We start from the raw sequence: 26,895 nt of genomic DNA on the forward strand, positions 1-26,895 counted from the left end.
GATTCTCGAAGGACTTTTACAGATATGCAAGTTCTACTTGGATCATATTGATTATCATGCTCCTTTCTATAAGCTTTAATTGAGTTTTTGGTTTTGGGTTTTTTTAAATAAATCTCAATTTGCCAGCATCTTCATAGACTTGTGGGCTGCATTTCTCAGGTAAACTAAATTGACAAAAGTATTGCAACATCTGTCCACTATACCTACTAGACTGATAGTAATGTCCAGCATTTATCAAAATGCAACATGAAAACATTAAAATGACAAACAAAATATAAAACCTTTCTAATATTTTTCCCAATGAGTACATTCTTTTAACCTTGGATTTCTTTCAAATGTTTTTTTTTCTCCATTTTAACTCGCTTCATTGGCAAACGCTTTATTCCTCGTCAAAGGCACAGTGAGTTCGTCACCATGCTCAAGCTCTCAAAAGAGATGATCACTGAGCCTGACGTCCACTCCAACTGTTTCTTTCCCAACCAGGGGCCCGCCACTGGTATCCATCCTGAGAAATACCAAGTCAAGTCTCAAGTCCCAAGTGTCAATATCCACTGTTGCGCCGCATGAAGGCATGACCTCTGACCGGGTAGAACATTTCAATGAAGGTGAGCGGCCCCACTGTGATCTCACTGGGGCCCTGGACCTTGAAGCCGGACTTCTTGTAGAAGGGAACCAGGAAGTCTTCGCACATGAGCACAGCCCGCCGAACGTACGGCAAACAGCGGAGGTACTGCAGGTAGCGCCACATCAGGATGGAACCTTTGCCCTGTTGACGGAAGGTGCGGTGGACAGCCAGGACGTGGATGTGGACTGTCATGCCGTGCGGCTTGTGGAGGGTTAGAGCATCCTGGAAAAACAACCACAAGTCAGTTGGGAATGAGATTGTGAACATAATAATCTATAATAAATGTTTCATATATTTTCAGTTTTTAAAATTTAATTACTGAAATAAAAGTACTTTTTTAAAGTATCACAATTTATAGACATGCCCATGCACAATACGACGAGTAAACAGAAGTGATTTGGACAGATCTCGTACCATGTTAAGTCTCTCCCGGTCCCACAGTGAGCCGATGATGAAAGCCACCAGACGTCCCTCCTCGAACCAGCCCAGTGACAACTCTGGACACAGCGTGAGGAAATGACGTACCTCATCCAGCAGGAGAGGACATTCCCCCGATACGGAGATGAATGCTGTGTGTGTGAAAACGTGAACAAATTATGGCAAATAGTCATTATAAACTATGTCCAAACCTTTCCCACTCAGGGCCATATGGCCCCACAGATAAATGGAAGGAAGAGAGGGAACCCACTTCACCGTGTGAATCTAATAATTTAGAGTTATTTTCAAGATCCTCTTATTTGTTTTCAAATCTCTGAATAATCTCGCGCCACTCTCTGAGCTCATCCGCCCCTACACACCTGCCCGGCGCCTCAGGTCTGTGGACCAGACATTATTAGAAGTACCAAGAACTAAACTCGGGCTCAGAGGGGATCGAGCCTTTTCTGTTGCTGCTCCCTCTCTCTGGAATGACCTCCCACTGAACATTCGGCAAGCCTCCTCGCTGCCCATCTTCAAAACCCTCCTCAAAACTCACTTGTATTCTTTGGCATTCGACTCAGCATGACTTAGATTTGTTCTTGGTTTTACTGTTTGGTGCGTTCTACCGCCTTTATTACCGATTTGTCTTACTGTTTATTGTGCATGTTAAATTGCTCCATGTGCAGCACTTTGTATGCAGCGATGGCTGTTTGAAAGTGCTCTATAAATACAGTTGACTTGACTTGACTTGCCTTGACTAATAAACCCAATTCAGGTAAACATACATATGCCCAGCATTTAAACATCCATCCATTCTTTTTCTATATGACTTATCCTATTAGTCTTGCAGGTCAGCTCAAGCCAAGGCCAGTTAATTTTGGGTGACAGGCGGGCAATATCCTGGACCCAAGACACGTAAACAAAAAAAAAAAACACGTTAACAGAAAGCAATTTTGAGTCTTCGGGGAACCTAAGAAGCATACTGCATGTGAGGTGAGAAAGAAACATGTAACCTGAATGGCCAATGACAAAAAAGTTATCATTATTAGTATAGTATCTAAATAATTATAATGGACTTCATAACATTTGAAGGAAAGTGTGTGACAGCTTGTATTAAAAAATTACATTTTTCATCAACTTTACGGTAGAAAATCTCTTAAAATAGTGCAGTTTTAAGATTCAGCATATTTGACATGCTTATTTAGAATTTTGATAACTAGTGTGAAAGCTTTCAACATTTCAACGTTTCCTGGTAACTGGGCCTATTAGAATATGGAAGCAGGCCTCAAATGACCCCCAAGTCACACTTTGGACACCTGCGTTAAAAGCAAGATAAACGTTATTCGGTTACCTTCTCTCTCGATCTCAAACACACTGATGGCATCCTCCGGGCTGAGGGAGCGAAACTCGCTGGCGGGCAAAGTGTGTCGACGTCCCTGCGCCACTGGAGAGCGCATGTGGAGCGGCTTCGGGAACGACAGGGAGCTCACGACTGACATGCTTTCAAAACCACTTTCAAGAGGGTCCTACAATTCGACAATTTCTCGTGGGAACGAAACACTGATTGTCTGATTTTATTTCCCTGCTGTCCTCCGATGGCCCCGCTGGCTTCGTGCGTAAAGACAACCAGCCTCGCGCACCACCAGCTTTTATATCCTCCGCGCGGCGCACCTTAGACCCGCGTGGTAATCCTCAACTGGCCAGCTGGATAAGCAAACCTTTCCAACACGTGAGTGAGCTGAAGCTGAACAATAATCATATTGAGACGGGGTCAGGAGGGGTGTTTTCGTATTTTTTTTTTGTTGGTTGTGACTTATCCAGGATAAGTTGGTGGTATGACGAGGATATACGTTCTCCTCGTCATACCGCCGATGTGAGCACTGCATCACATTTGGATTTGGCACCACATGTCAACAACAACATGTGAAGGGACTTTCATGGAAAGCCCTTGGAGCATTGCCATACTGACTGCATTGCATTGTCCCTATACTAGTATGTTATTTGACCTGGAGCAAGACAATTCAGTCAAAATCAGTTTTCCCCTCTTACGAGTAGGATCCTGTATCACATTTCTGTACACTGATAGAACAACTAGGCTGCACTAGTACAAACAATTACAGAATGTCTGACGAGTGACGGGGTTTCCTCTACTGTATGAAATTTTTGAGCACTAGGATAATAACTGTTTGCTTTACACTTTGTTATCTAGATATACCGTAATAGAGAAAAGATGAGACCTTGTGCGATCTATACAAGTTTGTTGTATGTCACCTTTTCAGGCTTAAACAAACAATTTTAAGAATTTAAAGAAGTGACATTGAATTTCATACAAAATGTGGATGTTGTCTTCATTTTTAAATTGGGAAAAAATAGACCATGACCGTGTTTTTCATTTGTCAAATATGGGCCTAGTTTACCCACACTGTCACGTATTACATGTGTAAACTAAACCTACATATCTTGCTGTTGTTTCAGCTTTAGTCACTTATTGTAATCTAATGTGATAAATGCATACAGTATATGTTTGATACACCAAATAATCAAAGTAGCTTTCAGATGGAAAGATACCTAAATTGCATCCACTCAGTGAATCTGAATTTTAGGATATTTTACAGTTTTTGCATACATTTTGTTTACATTTTTTTAATTACCGGTAATTATTCTCCAGTAAATAGGAAGAGTATGGGACAACTAATAGTCAAAATGAAACTAGACAACAAGAACAATGCTTTGAATATAAACTGACTTTTAGTTAAACAATCTAATAGCACCTTCAGGACAGAGTAAGGCACCCTCACTTACTGCCTACTCACTGTTAGTTACTTGATTTCTCTATATTTATGGCCTAGAAGTATGTTTCATAATGATGATTATATATGCTACTGCCCAAAGACAGCTGGGATAGGCTCCAGCACGCCCGCGACCCTCGTCACGATAAACAGATTACAAAATGGATGGATGGTTGGATTATTATTAGAACCTAGTGAGCTAGAGTAAAAACTAGGGCAGATTCGCAAAACAAAACAAAACAAAAAAAAATCTAGATAAACTTATTTACATCTCTGGATTAAAAAAAAGGTCAAAACTCGTTTACCAGTGTAATTAACCAAGATTTAATAAAATAAAAGACTAATTGTTACATTTATATCGACAAAGTTGTTTCTTTAATTATTTTTATTTGGTCATTCACAATAAACCCATTATACGGTTATAGGATAAGTAAATAAAACTAGTGAATACATTTACCAGATAAATGAATACAAAAATAATTAAGCAATAAATACCTTTTGGTGAATTTATTTTGTGCCATTATCACTTGAGGTTGAAAAAAGTAGTATCGGTCTATAATAAGAAGTCGTGAGAAAAATGACGACTTCATATGAAAACTCAAAAACTACCTTAAAACAAACTTGAAAACAACAACAAAGTATGGGTACTTCGTTACGCCCCAACACTGCCCACGGGACAGATTTGCCGAGAATTTGTGTATGCAAAAAATCAATTGACTGACATCTATCGGCGAAAGACGGCACTCCGCGATGACGCTCTCCCGTTACGCACGTTACGCAGTTTGCTCGTAGCTACGTAAACGCGTGCGTCTCATGCTTCAAAGGTTGCACTTTTTTTCACCGCACAGTGTCGTCCTCGCGCTCCAGCATCACTCCCTGACAACAGCAGCGATGGCGGAGCCCACAGCACACGATCCGATGGCCGCTGCCCAGCCTCCATCCTCGACCCCGGGCCTTTCCCCCGCGGCCAGCCCGGGCTCCGAGCCGCTATCCATGGCCCTGTCTCCCACGGCGGACGGCTCTCAGCGGCTGCTCTTCTCCCACGACTTGGTCTCCAGGAAGTATAGAGGATCTGTCCGGTTTGGCCTCGTACGGATGATCCACGGCGAGGAGGAATTCAACTCCGACTCGGACCTTGATGATGGTGGAGGGAGAGACGGCGGTGGCGGCGGCGGTGGAGGAGGAGGAGGAGGAGGAGGAGGAGGCGGAGGAAAAGGCGGTGGAGGTGGACGAGTCCCGTGTGACATACACAGTCGGCCTCTGGGTCGCGGATTTGTCCGTGTCCTATGGTACCCTGATGGAGGGAAGCAAGACATCGGGGAAACACAGGTAGCACATCACAGCTAATGTGTAAACATTTGACCCTTGACGGGTTTCTTTGTCTGATACGCTTCTACAAAGTGGCCGCGTTTGGTCGTAGGCAAGTGTCCGTGTGGACTTATTTTTTCACTCGTTGCGTTTTATTCATCTGCTTCAACGCCTATCCTCGATGGCTAACTAGTTAGCATGCGAAGCAGACAAGCTAGCTAGCAGCATAGCTCCTCACCCGAAGTTGCTGAGCTGGTGCTGTTGTGAAAAACCTCCAGAATCAAGGGTAACACAGACTGGAAAAGGGTATGATTTAATTGTCAACTCGGTAAAGAAAGAATAGCCACAACTTGGCTTTGATGGATGTAAACATCTTGTGTGGGACTCAACCTGTGCTTAAAGATGACCTGCTCCCAGACCTTGTTTGGCATTTCTGTGTTTTCAGTGGTCACGTAGAACATTCCTTTCTGCATGTATGTCACATTGCTTTCATGTAGAACTATTGTCAAAGCATGCGGTCCCAAAACAAGAATTGATCTGGAAAGAGAACACAGAGGCTTGTGTCAGAGAGATGAGACTGGCCTAGAAGAAGTCCATTTCAGTCATTGTCTCACTTTGTCCCTTTGAGTTGCCTGTGTGCCTTTTAAGCCTGTGTGATGTGTCATGGTCTGTTGTTAATCTGCCTTCGTTAAATCTCACAATTAGAATACAATGATTAAACTGCATGATATAGACTGTCCATTTTGAAAACGATTTCCCCAAGTAACTACACCCAGAAGTGGCATAAAATTAGCATCTTCACAGAAAAACAAGGATTTTCAGAGCTCAGAGCAGCAACAGCGGGCAACCTTTAATTGCAAATTCTAGACAAAGAAATTGTCTTGTGGATAATTTCCTTATGGCACTCTGTTTCATGAGCTGTCACCACCAGCAATTGCTTTTTGTCCACTGTTGCAATCCATTATTTTATTAAGATGGTGTGTCATCCATCTTAAAATGAGATTGTATTCTGTAATGACTGAGAATAAACATAGTTGCCGCGATCTGTACTACAGAGCAATATTCATCCCAGTCCATGGTCTGGATAGCTGGGGGGACTGCTGATAAGAATCATTCATGAAAAGTATCTTGCATGGGATGTGCTGATGTCAAACTAGAGAACCTAAAATAATAATACAAATAATTAAAAAGAAACAAAACAAAACTTTGGTGAAGAAAAATTGAAGTTGATCATTTCCGAACCTTAGACTTGGAGAAGTCATTTGCAATGCAACTCGAAACTCATATTTTTACAGAACAGACTGATGTACGCTTAGTTCACCAAGAAAGAATATTTTGACAGTGCCTGCGGAGACCCTAAAATGCCACAGTCGTTATTTAAGAGTGGAGTTATGAGGCTCCAATGCCAAAATAAATTGAGTACTACTGCGTGGTGAAAATATTGCTATAATAAAGCTGCTTACAGCTAACTAGTGGAACTGACTTATTTTTCTTGAGAGGAAAAAGTACCGGTAGTTCTCTACAATAATATTGATGTGTTTTATATTGAACACAATGATGCCTCAGACAATTAACTGAGTTATGGAGCCTTCTATTCTAGTTCATTTATCCATTTTTTTTCTATACACCTGTCCTCCCAGCCGGGTGAAAGGTGGGGCTCACCTTGGTACGGTCACCAGTCAAAGCACAGAGAGAAAGAAGCAGTCACGCACTGTACTATTTGGAGTTTTCAATGAGCCCAACATGCATGTTTTCAGAATGTGGAGTGCCTTGACAAAACTCACACAAGCGGACAACATGTAAACTCCACTCGGGAGCAGAGATTTGAGGCTCTGAATCTCAGAACTATGAGGCGGATGAACTTACCAAGTGGTAAAGGTGTTTAATTTGTTAATGCTCATGTTGCCATAGAAATGCTCACAGTGTCTGTATAGTGGTTTGGATCACAAGTAATGCCATGCATAGAAAGCTGGTGTTGTTCTTTGTACAACCCTCTCCAAAAGAAATATACAGGATGTGAATTCATGTTGCATCTCTGAAGAGTGATTCAGTTACACTCTACTTAGAGTGGGAAAGTGTTCTGCACACTACCTTTCTCCTCCACGGTCCGTTTTCTTTCATAAAATCTTAATAGGCATCTCCAGAGGCAGCCATTTAGTCATAGATCTCCATCTCAGTGCCTGTGACTCGTATGCAGCCCAAGTCAACGGCAGAGGTGCATTGCAGCAGAAGGGATGGGTGTGGTCAGGACTTCCCAGAGGTTGTGTACCATCTTTCCCGGCCCGCCTGACACGGCAGGTCGATGGCGACCAGATTGTCTGTTTTTTTAATGAAGGTGCGTATCCTTGGAGCTCGTGTCAGGCCTGAGGGGGATTGTTGTAGTGGTATGCGAGCCACGCCCTGGGCAGTGGTGGCTGTCTGGAAGAATTCCTTGCACATCCAAAATCACTACTTCTCAGGGGAAAAAAAGCCATCTTATTTGAATTACCAGACACAACATTGTTCAAGTTGGTAATTATACCGGATCCACTGATGGAGGGAATCCCTCTTTTGGGATGACCAGGCCGCAACATTTAACATATTATATGGTGCTATGCACTGCTAACTTAAAAAAAAAAGCATGAGAGTTATTTTAATGAGATGACACGCCACAGCTAAGAATAAGAATAAGAAAACCTTTATTCGTCTCACCATGGAGAAATTCCCAATTTACAGCAGGAAAGTTATGAAAGGAAGAAAGTAGAAGAACAAAAAGTGTAGGAGCTGCTCTCGCGGCGCCATCTTGAAGTCATAATGACATAACAACAAAATAATACAACACAACACATAAGACACAGACAGTCATTCAATCTTAACCACTTTTCTACATACTCTTTGTTGTTTGAAACAGTTATAGATGAAAAGGAGAGGCTCAAAGGTAGATGCCTTCGGTAAAGTGGTTCTTTGTCAGGACCTGGCCTGGTCTGTTGGTGCAGAATCCATACAGCAACAGCTTCAGATTTGGTCATTGCCAACCATCCCCCTCACTAAGGAAGAGAGAATGTGGGGAGGGAGGAGAAACAGCAGTAAAACAGGCCTAAAGTACTTGTACTGTAGTTTAACGAAATGCCAACCTGGAAAAATAAGTCTTAACCCTTTCACAAAACCCTTTTCAAAATTGCACCAAGCAACATTTACATTATGCCTTTATCTCGAACCATTTTTAAGCAACAACCTTTTGAAATAGTGAAATCAAAGCTGAATATTTTATAAATTATAGTAAAAATAAATGGCGCCTAAATGGTTGAGTTGGGAGTTAGACATTTCAACTGAGGTAGCTGCTCAAATTTCCTTGGGCAGGGCAATCCAGAGTGCTGGAGTCCAAATTGAGAATGCACTCGGAATGACAGACTTCTTTTTAGCTCTCAGTCACCAAAAGACTAACGATGTTGTGAACACAGATACAAAAATGCAATTGCAGTGGTGGTCTTAATGCGCATTTGAAAGGAGAGGGTTGAGTCAATATAACGGCAGGATTTTTTGCTAGGTCACTTTGGGTAATGGTACTTTGAGCAAAACTCAGAGTGGTGTCATTTAATGAGTGTGTGTCTAGCAGAGCCAGTAAGCAACATCTGGGTTTTTTTTTAGGGTTAATATTCGCAAAGTTATGGAATGAATAAAATGATAACCTGACTAAGCAGTATACTCACTTATGTCCTGCATCTAACGTTCACTGTTCTTTGCCTTAACTACATTTTGTGGCTCATCATTATCCTGATTACAAATAAGCCGAATAAGGTACTATTGTCTGTGTTTTATAATGCAGCATTATTAGTTTAGCTCTAAACCATGTTCAACAAGCCTGCCGTGTGCTGTTTTGATGACAAGCAGCGAGCTGGCAGTTGATGTTAAATGTGATCATTTAGGACCTTTATGGACACTTTGAATCGAAACCTCCCCTTTCTTCCTTGTCTCTTCCTTATCAGTTGTCGCCCTCATCGTCCACCGTTTAAGTCAACCTTTAACTCATTCACTCCCAAAGACGTTTTTAAACGTCTTTTCAGACTTGGTCTAGAATCGGCTGGTACTGAATGAGTTAAACTTCCCGTCCATCCCCTCCGCGGTTGCCACCTTCACCCATTCCCCCATTAACTTCCCAGCTGGTCAGTGATGGGGAATGTTGTTGTAATCTGCTGCTAACTGGATGGGATGCTTGTACTGCCTTGAGATAATGGATCTCATTTGATCGCTTGCTTTCATTCTTATCCGCAGTTTCGGCCCTGCCCATTAGGGAGATTGTCGATTCCCCTCACACACAGACACACACACACACACACCTTTTTTTTTTTCAAGTGTCTGGTGCTTCTTGATTTGTCCCCCCCCCCCCACCCCCCACCCCACCCCCTGGTCTGGATCTCCCACTTAATGGGCTGCCCAGACATCTGCTCCGTGCCACATTTGCTGCTCATCTTCCGTTTATTAGCGACCACACCCCTATCCTCCTCACGGCCCTGGTTGATGCACTACTTCCTCATTTCTATGGTTCGTCACGTTGTCTTGCCTGACACAGAAAGGCGATGAACAGCCTTGATGTTAGGCACAAGTGCTGTATTCCCTTGTTTTATTGTATTGGCTCAGTAGTTCCTGGAAGTCCGTGTCAATCAATAGCCTGCCACCACTTGGCCCGTCCTGAGGTGGCTTTGACAAGCTATCAAGGTGTCAGTGTGATTGATTATCAACTTGTTACATTGACAATCATTAGCTTGGTATCCTTTTGGAATTGGACCTTTTTTTTCTGACGGAAAAAATAATTGTGCATCAATGAAAGAACAGCATGCTCATCGCAATGCTGGTCCATCATGCCTTGTTTTTCTTCATTTGAAAGAGGGCTTTAGTCAGACCAGTCTTACCCAAAATCGTCAGATATTGGTAATGTCCTACCCAAAATGAACCATGGCTATCCTTAAAGCAAATGACGCGTCAGCAAACTATTTGTTTTAGGCTTTACACACCTCTGCCACCATCGTATTGTAAATTTTGAAAAATAGGTTTTTAGTATGTGCAATATATTTATTTTAATCCATGCCACCACAATATAGAACTTTTCTTTTTCAATGTAATTGTGTAGAGTAGGTTGTAGGTCATGTTTTTCTAAATGCGAAATGATGTAATTGATCAGATCACTACACTGCATATGCATACCGTGCCATATACGTATGAACTCCTGTTTCTTTGCTCAATGTTGTCGTGAGTCATTCTTCTATAGTTTCTTGGTTGCTCCCACCTTGCAGCACTTTTCCTAAATTGTATTTTTAGCAATAAGAAAAAAGATGAAGAAATAACAGGCACAGCTGAAGAGCTGCATTTAAAGTGTCCGGATGGCCTATTTTGTGTAAGGAGTGTCAGAATGAAGCTACTCTCTCACACTTACTCTTTCAGGTGATATTTAGAGATTCAGTGCATTGCACGACATTAGGGTGTTTGTTAAAATTACACGGTGTAACATAACTAACATTTGTGTCATACTATTTTTTATACAGCTCTGTATTTCTTTTTTTTTTTTCCAAATGATTAATCACTTGAACTGGAAGTCGCAACAGTCAAAAAAATGCACCATGAAGAAGGAAAAAAAAGTCCCACTGGACTACAATTCACATTTTGGGGGGAAACTTATTTTATAAAAACCAAGATCAGTTTAGTTTGAACAGGCACCCCAAATCCTTGTTCCCTAATCGTACTAATGAATGACAGCAAATGTGTTCCAGTTGGAATTTGAAACTCTTGCTTCTTATTGTAATTTCCCCATTGCGGGACAAATAAAGGATGTCTTATCTTATCTTATCTTTCTTACCTACGTTTTTTTTTCTTTTCATTTCGGTGTAAAATGGTTTACCTAAGTAGAATCCTTTTGTTGCAGTGTGGCCATAGGTAGAATCCCGGCCCGTTGTTGCGCCTTCTGGTGCTGTACAGAGTCGATCCTTGTTGTGGTGGATGTCTCATGCTAAACTAGTGAGATAGCTAGCGAGACGGTCCCTTTGTTTTTTTTTTTTTACCATGAGACTTTCATAATGTGTTCAGAGCGTTTTACACCAATCAAACAAAATCCAACAAATAAATCTGCAGGTAAAATATGAACTGATAAAATGTGTGTGTTATTTCTTGCTCATTTTACTGTCTTGCTACTTGACCTCAGCTTTTTGGCAATTGCATCAAAATATCTGAAAGATTCAGTAAGTTAACATTCTGTTCTTTTTTTTTTCTCCCCACAGCTGTTGCTTGAAGATCGATCCATCGTGATCAGAGACATAGTTCGACGCAATAATTCAAATGTAAGATGAGCACCATATACAGTCATACCTCGGTTTGCGACCATAATCCGTTCCAGAAGGCTGGTCAAAAACCGATTTGTTCGAAAACCGAAACCATGCTCTTTAAAAAAAAAATCTTTATTGAACACGTCTGTTCACAATGGAATGCTACACAAGGAAGCGTCACTTCCTCGTGTAAGAGAGGAGTCAAGTGACGCATTCAAGTGCGCTCAGTTTGTTCGAGAACCGAAATTCGGTCGTCATCCGAGGCATAAAAAACTCGAAATTTTTGGTCGAAAACCGATTTGGTCGAGAACAGAGACGTTCGAAAACCGAGGTTTGACTGTACTTTGCTTCTTCAACTTCCCAATTCCTCTCATGACAGTATTTTATTTCATTTGATTTTTTTTTTTTGCTGTTGTTCCATGTGTTGTTCCATGTACAATGGGGGGAGGGGTGTGGTTTGGTATCCTTCTGTTTCAGAAAAACACAACAGTCACTGAACTCATTTGAAATGGACAAGACTGAAATGAGCTTTTTGGCATGATATACCTTTTTTTTTTTAATTTACAAATAAAGAAGTGTGTGTTTTATTTGTCTCCATGTTTTATTGCAGGATAACCAGTGTGGCATTGTGACCAATGTGAACATTGAGTGTGCAGTGAAACTGTTGGGCACAAACTGTGTACTCTATCCCGTCAACAGCAAAGAGCTACAGCATATTTGGGTAATCATTCACATATATGACCCAGAAATTCATTTACAATTACTCCTGACAGTGTTAAATCAATCTCACATATTCATGTAAGTCCACATTAGGGTGAGCGTGTGTCTTGAGATAATTCTGGAACTGTTTGTTGTTTCTTTCCTCCCCAGTCTTTCATGTACGGTGACTACATAGTTTATGACTTTTGGCTCGGAAAAGTGTACGACTTCACCAGTCATATCGTCCTCAAACTCTCCAATGGAGCCAGGTATGCTTATTTGGGTGCCATTCGGTGCGATTCGGATTGTGTCAACTGATGTTTTTGCACTTTCTTCCAGATGTTCCATGAATGTGGAAGACGGAGCCAAGCTGTATGATGTCAGTCCTCATGTATGTGATCCGGTATGAAAGTACCGTATTTTTCGGATTATACGTCGCTTCGGATTACAAATCGCACCAGCCAAAAAAATGCATAATTAAGAAGGAAAAAACATATATAAGTCGCACTGGAGTATAAGTCGCATTTTTGGGGGAAATTTATTTGATAAAATCCATCCATCCATCCATTTTCCGAACCGCTTGATCCTCACTAGGGTCGCGGGGGGTGCTGGAGCCTATCCCAGCCGTCTCCGGGCAGTAGGCGGGGGACACCCTGAATCAGTTGCCAGCCAATCGCAGGGCACACAGAGACGAACAACCATCCACGCCCACACTCGCACCTAGGGACAATTTAGAGCAATTTGATAAAATCCAACACCAAAAACATACATGTCATCTTGAAAGGCAATTTAAAATAAAAATAACAGTAGAGAACAGTCTGAATAAGTGTACGATATGCTAACGTTACATGACGCTTAAACAACGAACTGTGAATGTGCCTGGTATGTTCACATAAGAGTTATTTAGACACCTATAACACAAAGAACATGCTACGATTCGATAAGGAACCTTTTTGGGGTGTACTCGTTGATGCTGAGCAGCGTCACTCCAAATCACGAAATCCAATGAAATCTTCATGCTCTGTGTCACTTTTAAACAACTCCGCCAACTCCGGGGGTAGAAGATGCAGCCCTTCCTCTTCTACGTCGCTTACGTCAGAGTCATTGTCAGTTGTTTTTCTCAGTTACCGCCAACGTGGAAAATATCAACACAGGCCGAGAGCACCCTCTTGCGGTTTAATGTAAAAATAACATGTGATGTGTACAAGGCGTTAACCATTTCACACATAAGTCGCTCCAGAGTATAAGTCGCACCCCCGGCCAAACTATGAAAAAAACTGAGACTTATACTCCGGAAAATACGGTAATGCTCCATCCGAAAAAGCTAAATGTCAGCTTATTAAGTAGCGTGCAGATATTCATTAACCCTAATTTGGCTGTTGTGACTCTATGAGCTGCTCTGACATTGTCTCGATGGTTATTTCATGATTGTAACATTTACCATGCTGTTTGTGTCAACCATTCACCATTGTATTTCAGGGTCTGTTCTTTGATGAGGAGTATGGGTTCTATCCTGGCCAGGTGCTGATTGGTCCTTCTAAAGTCTTCTCTAATGTCCAGTGGCTGTCAGGGGTCAAACCTGTCCTCTGCAGGAGTTGCAAGTTCAGGGCAGTGGTGGAAGAGGTAAAAGGGTACCTTGGCCATTTTGACTGCATGCTTAAAGGGTCTACAGTGTGTACGGAGGGCCGATTTTTGACTTAGTAGCTCATTTTGTGATCAGGACTCGTCTTAATTCTCAATCACAACAGTCTGTTTTATAATTTTTGGACTATTAGCCGCCACATGTTTCATACGCTATGAATTAAGGCTGCCACTAATAGGTTAGAATCGAGTATCCTATCGATTATTCCATTGAATGCTCTGGTAATCAGTAAACTGTACTAGACACACAAATTCCAGTATTTATTGATATTTTATATATCTGTTTATCATCGCTCTCGGGTGGCATTCCTCCACCTCTAAAATGACAACCTTGCAGGTAAAAAAAAATCTTCAAGTGGGTATTATACCTTTTATTGCTTCAACATACCAATGCATGCTCACATCAACACATCAGTGCCTCCAAATTACGTTAAAACGCTAATTTAATATGCAAAAAAAAATCTCACTTTTAAAATGCTAACAAAATTGCAAATTCATTACACAGTGATTCATTAATTCACTGCCGATGGCATATTTATGGCTTTTAAGAATCCAGACATTCAACCCCAGATTTGTATTTTCACTAATAAAAAAAAATAATAAAAAAATAAAAATTTCTTGTCACATGTTATGGCAAAGGAAGGTCTGAAAATGGCTGGTAGTGAATAACTTAAAATGGAACAAACATGGCGCCATGCTGGCTGGTGTTAGCTAGCTGGTGTCTGCCTTTTCATGTCACAAAGGTAAACACTTGTGCACAAGCGATACGAAAACATTGAGCTGATTAAACTTGTGTATGTAGGTGTAAATTGTGGTATAAGGTCTCACCAGGTACTATTGTAAGATGTTTGCTTGTCTTCTGCCACCTAGGTTAGCAGGCTCATGCCGGTTTGAATGTGAATACACTTCATACGTACTAGTGTGCTTCAGTTCGGCACAAAGACAGCTTCGCTTGCATTAATTAAGCACGTTAGTGACTTGAACTTCCATACTCTGTCTGTTAACTTCTACTACGACTGGAAGGGTCTGCCATTGTCACATATGTATGAATGTGGTTTACTCAGGTCAAGGTTTCTGAGCTGAATGTGACGTGGATCACAAAAAGCTACTCCCCAAAAGGCTCGGACAGCATCTATCCTCCGCCCTGCACCATCACGCAAGAGAACCTCTGCAGGTTTGTCTGCATCCTCACTGATGCAAAAGAAGCCATACTGTCTCGTACTTGATCAATGGTTCAGATCCGAATATTTTGTTCTGCCCTGCTCTGTGTGAGTAATGTTGCTCTCCTCACTGGCTTTAGAGTGAGGCGCTTAGGCCACTATGACCACACCCAGAGGCAGCTTGGAGACAGGGGGCTCTATGTGTTCCCTGCTAATGGGGATGCCACGCGCATTACATTCGAAGGACCTGAAGGGACCCCAGTCCTGCAAGAGGACCCTGTGGGCAGAAAGGTCTCGATTACACGAGGCATCTCTTAAGTATCTTTCAATTACCTTGGACAAGTGACAAAAAGTAAAACTGTCCGTTCGCACAAAAATAATCCCTGCAAAACTCACTCAAGGGTGTGTGTGTGTGCGTGTATGTGTGTGTGTGTGTGTGTGTGTGTGTTGCAGTTGAAAAGATTTTTCAAGAAAGATGCTGGCAAGAAGACGGAGAACATCGATCCGCAAGGTGCTAAACCACGCTGTTTACTGAGGAACATAAAGCGCATTCCCATTCTCATTCCGTGCACACATACAGATTCATTTGTCAAGGTCAGACAATGAAGCACGTTCCTCACGCGTCTTCCGTCACGTACAGTATTTGGGAACTTAACATCTGCGGTGTCAGCGAGCATTCAATTCCTGTGCGAGCAGTCTGCCAGACAGTCTTGCCACAAATGACGCCTTGAGCTGAGGGAATAGTTTGTTGATAAACGGTGCTGAAGTGCAGCACAGTCTGCCACATAACCAGAGAAACAGACGAAGATGTTACTTTTTTCTCTCACCGCACATTTTGAAATGTTGTTGTTGTTGTCCCTTCATTTATGGTATTTACTCTCATGTAAAACAATATGGAATTGTGAACCTATCCCCAAATATCTCTCAACAGGCGAGCGCAACTCTGAACAGACAGATGCCTCCCATCACGACAGTAACTGCCCAAACAATCAGAACGCCCCCGACCCCCAGATTACTCACAACGCTCCTGCTGAACACGGCGAGCACGACGCTGATGACGAGGCAGCAGAGGACACGGACGACACCAGGTCTGGCAGCTCCTCTTGCATTTATCTTTATCGACACATACGTGGAGTGCAAAATAAGTGAGTACAACCCCTTTGAACAAGGAAGTCTTTTATATACTCCTCTGTGAATAATTTTGGTTGATTCGACTGGGCTTTGGCTGAATCCTTGTGAATTGTATTTTTTTTTTTTATTCCAAACTATAACTTTGCTTGACTTCATTGGTGTATATTCATTTTTGCACATTAAATGAATTTGTCAGAAAATGATTAGATTGTTGTTTGTACTCAACAATCTAATCATTTTCTGACAAATTCATTTGGGGTGTACTCATTGATGCTGAGCAATCTACAGTAGTTTAAAAATTATTTCCCTCGACTAAATGACCCATAAAATATGTCAAAAATAAAACACAGGTTGGTACTGTAAGCGCACAACACATCTTAACTAACCTAACATGTGCAGCAAATTGTAAAAAAGTTTACGCTCAACAGAAACCTAGACCATAAAGATATTTTTTGCACGAGCAACCACCGTCTCGCCATCGTTGATTTGTTAAATCTGTCACAGTGTAGAGTGAGTGGAAAGAAAAAAATGTTTGTTTCTACCCGTGTTGTAGTTCTTTGACATCATCGGCCAGCTCCACAACGTCCTCACAAAGCGGAGGCCTGAGACCCAACCGCAAGAAGAGCATCCCACTCTCTATACGCAACCTGAAGAAGAAACACAAGAAGAAGAGGACCAAGTTTTCCCGCGAGTTCAAACCAGGAGATAGGTGGGATGTAACATATTCATGTTATGTTTCGGCTGTCACCACTTTCACTGTTTGTGTTGCAGTTTGTATTCATTTCTACAGGGCCAACTTGTTTTTTTGAAGTGCAAAATTGATATCTTCACCTTAGGCCCCCTTGCGGTGTGATATTGTTGAAGATCTGGTTGGTATTCTAAAAAAGCGGTATATCTCGTAGCTTTAAGCCTCTCATGTATATGATTATAGTTCTTTTTCCTCTCCAAAATATAGTTTTGGTTGACACAATGTACTTTTATGTGTTAGTGTGGCTGTGGAAGTTGTATCGACCAAGACCACAGCTGATGTAATGTGGAAGGATGGACATGTGGAGAAAGGGATACGATCAAATGACCTCATCCCCATCCAGCATCTAGACGGCCATGAATTCTGCCCTGGCGACTTTGTTGTGGACAAACGATGTAAGCCAAAGTCCACAGTTTTGAAAGTCATACAATACAATACAATACATGCTGATTTATATAGCGCTTTCACAACAGCGGCAGCTGTAACAAAGCGCTTAACAAAACAGTTAATATAAAGTAAAATAATAAACACAACACATAACATCCCTGAAGCTGTTTGCTTTTGGATACATTATATCAATTTGAGTCTTAATATTGTCTATGGTAATAATATTTCTAAAATGTTTTTTATGATAGCCCAAGCCCTGCAGGACCCAGGCGTGTATGGTGTGATCCAGTCTGGTGACCACAAGGACAGGACGTGTGTCGTGAAGTGGATCAAACTCAACGCCACCAGTGACGACGTGGAGGTCAGTCAGGAAGCTAGAGCACAGATTGAAACAACACAAATACTATTTCCTGTCCTCATCGTGCAGGTTCACATTGTTGAATGTATGAGGATAATTTTTCTTTTTTTTTTTTTTTTTTTTTTTCTTCCTTGGCCTCCAGGTTATTGGTGTGGAGCAAGATGTCAGCGTGTATGACATAGCGGACCACCCAGATTTCCATTTCCGCACCACTGACATTGTCATAAGAATATGGAACTCGGAAGTCGGCGAGAATGAGTGTGAAAATGAGGTACGATGTATTCGAATTATGTGAAGCTTCTTCAGCAGTCATAAGGTGTTTCCGACTCATTCCCAATGTATATCCAACTTGAATGACTAAACAATGACCAACTACGAGGCAATCTATTGATGCCAGGGGTTTCAAATTTGGTTTCGTAAGGAGCCACATTGTAGTGAAGGTTTCCTTCGGGGTGGGTGGTTATAACAGTTAAACTTGTGTTACGTAACTGTGTAATAGCTAGGAAAGTAACGGCACGCCGAAAATTGTGGTTCGGTTCACATTTCCTACGGTAAGGAAACAAAATGCAAAACAAAAATAAAACATGTTTTGTGTAAACCGCAACAGATATAGTTAAATTTCAAACATAACAACATAAACTCAAAAATATTTATGTATTAATTTTTTTGTAGGAAAGCGACACATCCTAAATTGGTATTTTTAGCAAATGAAGGATTTGGACAGTAATAGTTTGTCCAGTGTGAGTCGTTATGCTATAATATACAACTAATGGTATTTGTTCTGGCTTTGACTCAGTCCGAATGCCAGTTGAAGTTGCGTTTGTGCTGAGCTAATTGTCATCATTTTGTATTTTAAACATATGGCTAGCAAGGATGTCTGCTAGCCACAATTGAGCTAAATGTTTTTGTGTACGTGTCTGGCATAGTTACATTTGTAGACTCTTACCAAATATGTTCAGCTTTCACGGGCTACATAAAATGACAACAAGGGCCTGATGGAGCCTACAGGACACCCGAGCTAATAAGCTATATCACATACTGTGTTTGTTTGCTCTCCTGAAACGTTCTTCTTCTCATGCTGTTTTCCATCTGATTATGTTGACCCCCCACACCCCCCTCAGACTTCAGTCGGCCAAGTATCCAGGGTGGATGTGAGCAGCAAAGTGGAGGTGGTGTGGGCAGACAACTCCATGACCATCGTCCTCCCACAGGTGCGCTAAAATGACAAGAAAGAAAGCTCTTACCATCACAGTTGCTGAGATTCTTCAAATCCCACACAGCATCTTTACTGTGTGGAGTCTGATATCGAGGAGGCGGACTACGACTCGGCGGATGAGACAAGCAGCGGCTTGTCCACTGAAGAATGGGAGGACGAGAGCGACAGCTGGGAGACGGATAACGGCCTCACCACAGAGGACGACAGCCACGTCGACAATATGGACGTCACAGAGACGGTGACCCCTACATCCTGTTACTCCACATTCATCATTCCCCCTCAAGAGGGGGACAAAGTCGTGGTCACCAGTCCCACGAAATCAGCTGGTGGAAAGGAGGGCGAGGCATTGGTAGTGGCGAGTTCAGCTTCTGGTGGAGGTGAGGGCTTATTTTTACTTGTACGTGTTTATTGTTATTTTGTTTGTGTTTACTTGTTGACTCTGACAACAGTTACCAAAATAGCAGTACCATAACTTTTGCGGAAACTTTCTTTGGCAGTATCCAACATAGCGGTAGATATAATCGAGTTGAAGCAGGCACACTGCAGTTCAGTGATTGGAGATGCTAGAATAGCCATCTTCATACAACAGTAGGAAAGAAATGCCAATAAACACCGGGCGAGGATTCAAAATACTACTGGACTATACTGCATTCCTCCTCTTTGTTGAATGGATTTGCGGATGTCTTGTGACTTATGTAACTGATGCAGCTGCTGCTGTCACGTGACCCACCCTGTAGTACAAAGTGGAATGGCAAGCCCGATAGAATTCATACCACAACAAGCCACACAGAACAGTCGACTTGTTGGTTCTGCGCATTTTGGTGGCTTTCTAACCAAATGTTGTTTATGGCCCCCTCCAGCAGGCGCTGTCAACGGAGCTGAGAAGCCAGGTAAAGACTGCGCCTCCCGAGGCTTCCGGGAGTTGAAGGAAGCCCTGAGGATCCTGGAGAGCCTGAAGAACATGACTGTGGAGCAGCTTTGGACCGGCCTCTCCCCGACATCCCCCACCTCCGTCGCACCTTCTTCGGCAGCTAACGTTGCAAGTCCGGCGCCACCTTCGGCTCCCGAAAAACCCAACAAGGAGAAGCGTTTCCTTGATGACCTCAAGAAGCTGCAGGAGAACCTGAGAAAGACGCTGGATAATGTGGCCATCGTAGACGAGGAGAAAATGGAGGCTGTAGTAGAAGCAGGCGGGGGTGCGGGGACAAAGGTATGAGAATCGTAATGTCGGTCACCAGTGCTGATTTGATTTTGATTCCTCTGTCATTGTCCTTTCCACTGGTTCCTTATTTTTCAGGTTCAGAGACCTGCAGAGGAGAAGCCCCACCATGAGCCTCAGACACCGGTGACTGGACAGGAATGGCCCAGTGACTTTCTGAGTGACACACCGGTACTGTGCCAACAGAGCGGCGGCAAACCTGGCGTCACCTTTACCAGTGCCAAGGGTGAAGTGTTTTCTGTGTTGGATTGGGCGCCAGGTACACATTTTCTTTTCTCTCCTTTTCTTTTTTTAACTTCTGTCCAACTTGTTTTCGACGCCGCCTACAGTGCAGTTATGCTTGTCCTCAGGCGGACCTGTTATACAGGCGAATGGGTAACCTGTCGTGATGTAGGGGTGCACCAAAAATCCCCGTTTGGCATTTAGGTTTATGTTTTGGTTCACATCAGTTCAGAAAGAGAACGGATCACACACACACACAAAACAGCTTTTTTTTTTTTTTTTTTTACAGGAACAGATGTAATCATGTTTAGACAGAAATATGAACAGTTCAAATACTTTCTTTTTTCGGAAGTCCAACATAGTTTGTCTTTTCAGACAATAGCATTTTCAATTTGAGCAGTTTGAATTATTATGCTATAAAAGTACTAAAAATTGCATGTTTTAGTGCTTAATCGGGCTGCCACTATTGCAGAATTAATCATCCTAATTACTCTTATATCAAATTATCACAAGTGGATTCCCCAAGAAGAGTATTTCCCACAAAGACCGGGCGTCAATATATCTTTGCACGTCATTGCAGTCTTATGTCATATGTTTGCTAATGTTGTGAAGTAAATCTACAGCCACTTAATAGTCAAGTCACGAATGAGAACATCCTGGTGGGTAGGCCGGGACCCCAATTCCTGGCCTTGAAATGTCTGTGTGCATGGCGTACAACGGTGCCGGTAATGCCTCATGGCAAAACATATTGCAACAATCGTTTTTTGTGATCCATTCAGCCTTTCCATACAGCCCGTCACACTCTCTTCAAAATGATTGCCTCTGGTCTTGGTCGGCTGATGAGACTCCAGCTTTGTGTCTTTTGCAGAAACGCACTCCTTTCAAAAAATGGAATTTCAGCCAGCTGAGGCCAAAAGGTTTTTCAGCACTGTAAGGAAGGAAATGGCTCTGCTGGCCACCTCACTGCCAGACGGCATCATGGTCAAAACCTTTGAAGATCGTATGGTAGGTTCACAATCCAGAAGTGACCATTTTATATTCATAGTAGTCTTTATTTTATTTTTTCAATTTTGAGCTCATATCAACTGTGGGACCATTGTGGGACTGTTGACATTTTTGAGACGGTATGAAATATCTTGTCTAAGCGATTCTAAAATGGTGATATCTAACTCAAATGTTTCTCAGCGGAGTGCAAACCACCATCAATTCAAAATTGTTAGAATTATTTTAATTTCTTTACTCACACCGTCCATCCCATAATTTCGCTGTTTCACTTTTTCAAAATGATTCTTTCAATATTGATTAAAACGGCAAAACTAGTTGTGGCTTAAAACTTGTGCATGGTGCTTTTTTTTTTTTGGTCAAGAAAGCAAGAAATTGCATTGCACTGTAATATTATCTTATAATACTGCATTTTGTTTGCATGGACACAGGACCTCTTCTCGGCTCTGATCAAGGGGCCAAATCGTACGCCTTACGAGGACGGCCTGTTCCTATTCGACATCCAGCTGCCTAACATTTATCCAGCACTGCCGCCTCTTTTCCACTACCTGTCTCAGTGCAGCGGCCGCCTCAATCCCAACCTCTACAACAACGGCAAGGTCTGCGTCAGTCTGCTGGGCACCTGGATCGGCAAGGTAAGCGTCCACTGCGTGTTAGTCGTTGAAATATTTTTAGGACCGTGTGGGGAAAATTCGGTTCATATTATTCAATGCAGATGAAATACTCAGCTGCACCCTTCATCATTTCATCCCTGGTTTTATGAACAGGGCACTGAGAGATGGACCAGCAAGTCCAGCCTACTGCAAGTCCTCATCTCCATACAAGGTTAGAACATCATCCATCCATCCATCCGTCACCACTTAGGTAAACTGGAGCATATTCCAGCGGATTTTGATCGACACACAGCAATTGGAAGCTCTAGCTACCTCACCACACAATTAAAATTCAGAGGGCCACATGTTGAATACCCATTATCGATACATTTATTTTTTTTCTGCACTTCACATCCTCTTATGCCCTCACACATGGACAAGGAAAACAACAGTCACTAATGCACTTGAAGCCATTTATTGAATGGGACACAAACATTCAAAATGAAAACTGTCGCAAACCTATTTTGTCGGTCTGTCCTCAAACCTCCGTCTGCGACCTGGGTACCCTTCCATCATCATCTCTCCGTCCTTATTCATATAATAATAATCGTCCTTCGTCCCCATGCGTCCTTTTGGAAATCCTAGTCATCAGGATGGTGGGTGGGTACCGAGAGACATACAACACAGCCAGCTAACCGGCTGGATTGATTGTGAGTGAAATAAGTGTCCCTTCGTGTTCTCTGACTGTACACTAAGTGGCGGTGTTGCAGTAGAAATACTGTTGAGATTAAATAACTTGTTAAGAAAATACAGTATAGTGTTTGGCTACATTCTGGCTTTGTGATTTTGCCTCCCGAAACCACCTACTTAACCGGGTTAGAGACAATTAAAGGGACGGACGAAAACCCACTTACGTCCTTGCTCAATTAAAAAAACTGCTCTTCCTCGGTCTTGAAAATTTGGCATCCATCCGCGACGGACGGACCATTCTGTCCCAGGGACGGAATGCCCATCTCTGCACATAAGTGCAACGGTCTTGCACCATGTCAACCGGCAGGTCTGATCCTGGTCAACGAGCCTTACTACAACGAGGCGGGCTTCGACAGCGACCGCGGCCTCCAGGAGGGTTACGAGAACAGCCGCTGCTACAACGAGATGGCCCTGATCAAAATGGTCCAGTCCATGACGCAGCTGCTCCAGAATCCCGTCGAGGTGTTCAAGCAGGAGATCCGGGAGCACTTCGTCTCCAACGGCTGGCGTCTCGTCCACCGCCTGGAAATGTGGCTGGAGCTGCATGACGTCGCCGAAAGGGGCCACGCTTCGCACGCCGCTTCCAGGGCTCATCACGCCAAGCCCTCTTGCGTGGAGACTTTGGAGGAGCAGGCGCCTGTGGCCGTGGCCCACAGCACCCCCAGGAAGGCGGGAGGCAATATTATTGAAGAGGAGCCAGACGATTCGGGACTCAGTCCGTCCACTACGTCCGCCTTTCAGGGGGAGACCGGCCAGATCGCGGACCGCGGCGACAGCTCCCGAGGGTTCCCCGACGACAAGGGTGCAGTTTCTGTCTCGTCAGAACCGGTTTCCTGCGGTGGCGACGGAGCCTTGGCCCAGCTGGTGGTGCGACCCAAGAAACGGAGAAAGAGCTATCGGAGCTTCCTCCCCGAGGGCGGCGGCTACCCGGACATCGGCTTCCCTCTCTTCCCGCTCTCTAAAGGCTTTGTGAAGAGCGTCCGCTGCGTGCTGCTGCAGTATCGAGCCGCGCTGGTGGCCGCCGCCATCCCCGAGCATGCCAAGTAAGCGCCTCCCCACGCCTTTCCATTGTCTGCTCCTCTCTTTCCTTTCCAACAAGCTTTATGCTGCATTTTCTTGACCTGCATCCAAGTGCAGTGCAATGTGTTGAGTGCTGAAGAGTGGCATATTTAACATCTCTGATCGAGCTGCCTTTCATGCGGGCCTGGCCTTTGCCTGGTCACCTGATCTCTTGTCTTTTTGCTCTCCTCCAGTGACACATAAAGATACGGACAAAGGACCTCAGCTGCAATGCGTCACAGAGACCCTTATCTGCACATTAAGCCGGTAAACGTTCCCCCAACCCCTTCTGTCAATGGTGGACAATGAAAACAGTGGAAAGAACAGTGCCAAGGACCTGATGACCACCTCGTGTTTCAATTTCGCTTGAAAAGCTGACAACGTGTTAAGACCACCGGGTTCCTGTTTCAAACGCCGTTCTGCTGCCACTTTGTAGCCCCGCTGATTTCAACAGTGGACCATCCTGCACTGATGACTCCATTGAAATGTGTCAACGAGGCATATGGGAACTTTTTTTTCTTCTTCTCAATCAAACCCACTTCTTGTATGCTTTCTGCCAAATTATGCCAACACACACATGTTCCAGAATGTACTGGATGTCACCAAACTGCCAACAGCTTGTCACTTCATAACGCTGTTTTATTTAGATTACAGTCCTAGCTTGATTTTGACCTCACATCCCCCTCCCAGCATTCACCACCTTGCATTTTGTTGACATACGAATAAATGAACAATATGAGCTCGGACGCAAAACATTTCAACTTGTGAGCCAAGGTGCCACTGTATTACCATAATGGAACTTTTGAAGTTCATTTTAAATCCAGCCGCCATCACTCAAGTCTACCTTAAGTCACATAATGTTCACGTCCATTCCATCATCTCATCAAAATGTTGCCTTACTTGGGGGGTTGGGAATCTTCGACAGAGCTGCTTGTTTGAATAGCACTCCACCTTATTGCAGTGTTCTCCGTTGCTCCCTCAGCCCTCCTCACTGCATGAATGGCACCAAACTACACAGCTGCTTATCTGGCACAATTGCTCTCCCCTGGCCATGTGCATCTGGTTCCAAATTAATAAATAAATAAACAGCATCGGTATAGCAGTTCCCCACTATCCCCCACTTTCTGGGGTTTATTCTGCCCGGTGACAGGTGAGGCTGTACTTTACTGTGAAAGAAAGTGATACTTGTGCTTCCAAGGGAGAGCAGAGAGGTTTTTTGTTCACATCTTTTTGTTTGTTTTGTTTTGCTTTGCACAAACACCCGAATGGAATCATGTTTATTTTTTTCCCTCTGACTGAGAAGATGCTATGCTTGTAACATGGGCTTTTCGGTATGCTGTTGAACTACTTTGGTGACGAGAGCTGAGAGTTGTTTTATGAGTTTAAGTGATAGATGGATTTGTTGCGCACACACACACACACACACACACACACACACACAGTTCTGCGCTGGATGAGGCAATCAAGCTTCCTTGACATTCCGACATAATTTTGCTGCCTTTATTGCTACAGAGAAAGAAGTGATCTTCATTGTAGCACAGAGCCTGTGTTAGCTTGACCCCCCCAACCCCCTCCTCCACGCTGCTGTCTGTAAATGTCAGATGTCAATGCCAGTTTCCTACATCGAGTGCAAACAAGCACCCGCATACAACTGACGCCATTGCTTGTGAAGCTGTCAAAGATCTGATCAAGCCCGTTGCTTTTGAACAATATTCTATGTGTTGTTATTCTCCTCCTACCCAAGCCAAAGCATGTAACATTTTGCTTTAAAATTAGCCTTTCTGACAGGCAACACAGACTTGACTGTACCATGTCATTTCCACAGTGGCCTGCTTTATTTATAAATAAATTAATTATATATATAAATATATACACACACACACACACATACCTAAAGAGTTAAAGTTATTATTTGTAGCCGGATTCCCTCTGTGCAGATGTCATGGATGTATATACTCACATGATGTGCAGATGCTCGGGGCATATGTACAAAATGATTACATTTTGGATTTTTTTTTAAATTACATTTGTTGTGTTGAGACAGATGTATAATAACATATTAAACTTTGCAAGCAGTACCGTAGTGATGTGTCTTTTGTTTGGTTGTGTTAGTGTCTGCTCGTGAGAAGTTGAGAACACCGTACCAAGATGACGCCACAGCGTTGATGCATTTGATGAAATAGACGTCTTTAACAAGTTAGGTCATTGCCAGAAATGTGCGCATCTTACTGCCTTTTACTTATTTACCTCTACTTTGCTCTGATGTACACACAAAATGACGACACTGATTAAATTAAAATGCAGTTTGTTTTGCATTGCAAGACATCAGTTAGGTTATCAAAGGATTAACTGTCGGCATGCTTTCAAAAGATGAGATCTCAGTTCAATGAATGTTGAAGGGCTGTTTTGTGTATTTGGGACTGAGATAATGCTGAGTACAAGTGCTTTTTTTTTAAAATAATGAAAGGATGGATTTTCCAGAAATAAAGTGACCCAAGACTTTCTCAAGAGGCTTTTTATTTGTCAATCATAGCATAAAACAAGTTGACAAACTACAGACATTTGCATCATGGAAAAATAATCTCTCTAGTTTAATAAAGGGAATCTTCCCTTAAAACAAACAAACAAAAGAAACCTAAATAGCTCAGAACCAGAAAAAAACGAAAGTGTTCTGAGCAGTGTTAGACACCAACCTCACTGACGTGCAGCAACAATGCTATGTGTGTATGCGTATGTGTCTCCACTTTATTTCTGAGGGCTCTCGCGGAGAAACGATTATGGGCGCAACCTCCAGTAAAATGTTGCCATTTGTGACATGTATTTATCTATTTCTGTGGAAGACCACACACTTGACTCGGAAAAAAATATCTCCAGATAATATCTGGAGATATTTCTTCGTGGCGGACCCTCAGGGGCAGCAAGGCCTTCTCTGCTGGCCTAAACATTCATACAATAACATAAATTTAATTCATGTTATTTTATTTTCATAAATATGTAAGCAAAATTATTCTCTATTCTTTACGTCATATTATTTCCACTTAGTCGAGTGGCTTTCAATGTTATTTAAAATAACATTGAAACACTCAATAAATAACTTATTTATTATGGTAGAGTTTTTAACCAAACATATTTCAACTAGCTTGTGTTGCCAGGTAAATTAAACTTTCTCGGGGCCTTCAGATTAAACAGAGCAGGCCCCGGTGCGCTGTAAATGAACGTGCACAGTCAGGTTGCAATAGCCAATCAGATCACGAGTCTGCGTACCAGGGCCAGCCAGA

At 42.7% G+C, this 26,895-nt stretch overlaps 2 protein-coding genes across 6 annotated transcripts; one reads left to right on the forward strand and one right to left on the reverse strand.

Annotated features, from left to right (window-relative positions):
* Positions 1 to 180: 180 nt before the first annotated feature.
* Positions 181 to 2,962, reverse strand: aanat1 (arylalkylamine N-acetyltransferase 1). The gene is made up of 3 exons (XM_086119771.1): positions 2,394 to 2,962; positions 1,040 to 1,194; positions 181 to 847 (listed from the first exon to the last, which is right to left on the reverse strand). The coding sequence occupies exons 1-3, from the start codon at positions 2,539 to 2,541 to the stop codon at positions 542 to 544; spliced, it is 609 nt and encodes a 202-aa protein (XP_085975897.1). The 5' UTR covers positions 2,542 to 2,962; the 3' UTR covers positions 181 to 541.
* A 1,613-nt stretch (positions 2,963 to 4,575) lies between these two features.
* On the forward strand, positions 4,576 to 25,693 carry ube2o (ubiquitin-conjugating enzyme E2O). 5 transcript variants are annotated; one of them, XM_086120259.1, is made up of 23 exons: positions 4,576 to 5,160; positions 11,388 to 11,447; positions 12,043 to 12,153; positions 12,303 to 12,400; positions 12,471 to 12,534; positions 13,611 to 13,754; positions 14,837 to 14,946; positions 15,073 to 15,223; positions 15,386 to 15,443; positions 15,864 to 16,077; positions 16,617 to 16,772; positions 17,052 to 17,206; positions 17,447 to 17,559; positions 17,699 to 17,827; positions 18,678 to 18,767; positions 18,837 to 19,149; positions 19,633 to 19,982; positions 20,070 to 20,250; positions 21,082 to 21,218; positions 21,647 to 21,850; positions 21,983 to 22,040; positions 22,866 to 23,601; positions 23,812 to 25,693. In XM_086120259.1, the coding sequence occupies exons 1-23, from the start codon at positions 4,645 to 4,647 to the stop codon at positions 23,819 to 23,821; spliced, it is 4,158 nt and encodes a 1,385-aa protein (XP_085976385.1). In that variant the 5' UTR covers positions 4,576 to 4,644; the 3' UTR covers positions 23,822 to 25,693. The 5 variants fall into 5 exon arrangements, with proteins under 5 accessions (XP_085976385.1, XP_085976386.1, XP_085976388.1 ...); XM_086120260.1 differs by having other exon boundaries at positions 19,636 to 19,982; XM_086120262.1 differs by having other exon boundaries at positions 15,864 to 16,020.
* Positions 25,694 to 26,895: the final 1,202 nt, after the last annotated feature.

Source organism: Hippocampus guttulatus, chromosome 9 (assembly GCF_054856545.1).
Source record: "Hippocampus guttulatus isolate MCC_2025c chromosome 9, RoL_Hgut_1.0, whole genome shotgun sequence".
Lineage (NCBI taxonomy): Eukaryota > Metazoa > Chordata > Actinopteri > Syngnathiformes > Syngnathidae > Hippocampus > Hippocampus guttulatus.

What these genes read in the sequence shown, in the direction of transcription:
- ube2o (XM_086120259.1), top strand. Translation starts at nt 4,645, where the DNA reads ATGCTTCAAAGGTTGCACTTTTTTTCACCGCACAGTGTCGTCCTCGCG. An exon ending in AAACTCTCCAATGGAGCCAG is followed by an intron (nt 12,401 to 12,470) that starts GTATGCTTATTT and finishes ACTTTCTTCCAG; the next exon opens with ATGTTCCATGAATGTGGAAG. An exon ending in AAACCTTTGAAGATCGTATG is followed by an intron (nt 21,219 to 21,646) that starts GTAGGTTCACAA and finishes GCATGGACACAG; the next exon opens with GACCTCTTCTCGGCTCTGAT.
- aanat1 (XM_086119771.1), bottom strand. Translation starts at nt 2,541, where the DNA reads ATGTCAGTCGTGAGCTCCCTGTCGTTCCCGAAGCCGCTCCACATGCGC. An exon ending in GTTTGAGATCGAGAGAGAAG is followed by an intron (nt 1,195 to 2,393) that starts GTAACCGAATAA and finishes TCACACACACAG; the next exon opens with CATTCATCTCCGTATCGGGG. An exon ending in ACCGGGAGAGACTTAACATG is followed by an intron (nt 848 to 1,039) that starts GTACGAGATCTG and finishes TTGTTTTTCCAG; the next exon opens with GATGCTCTAACCCTCCACAA.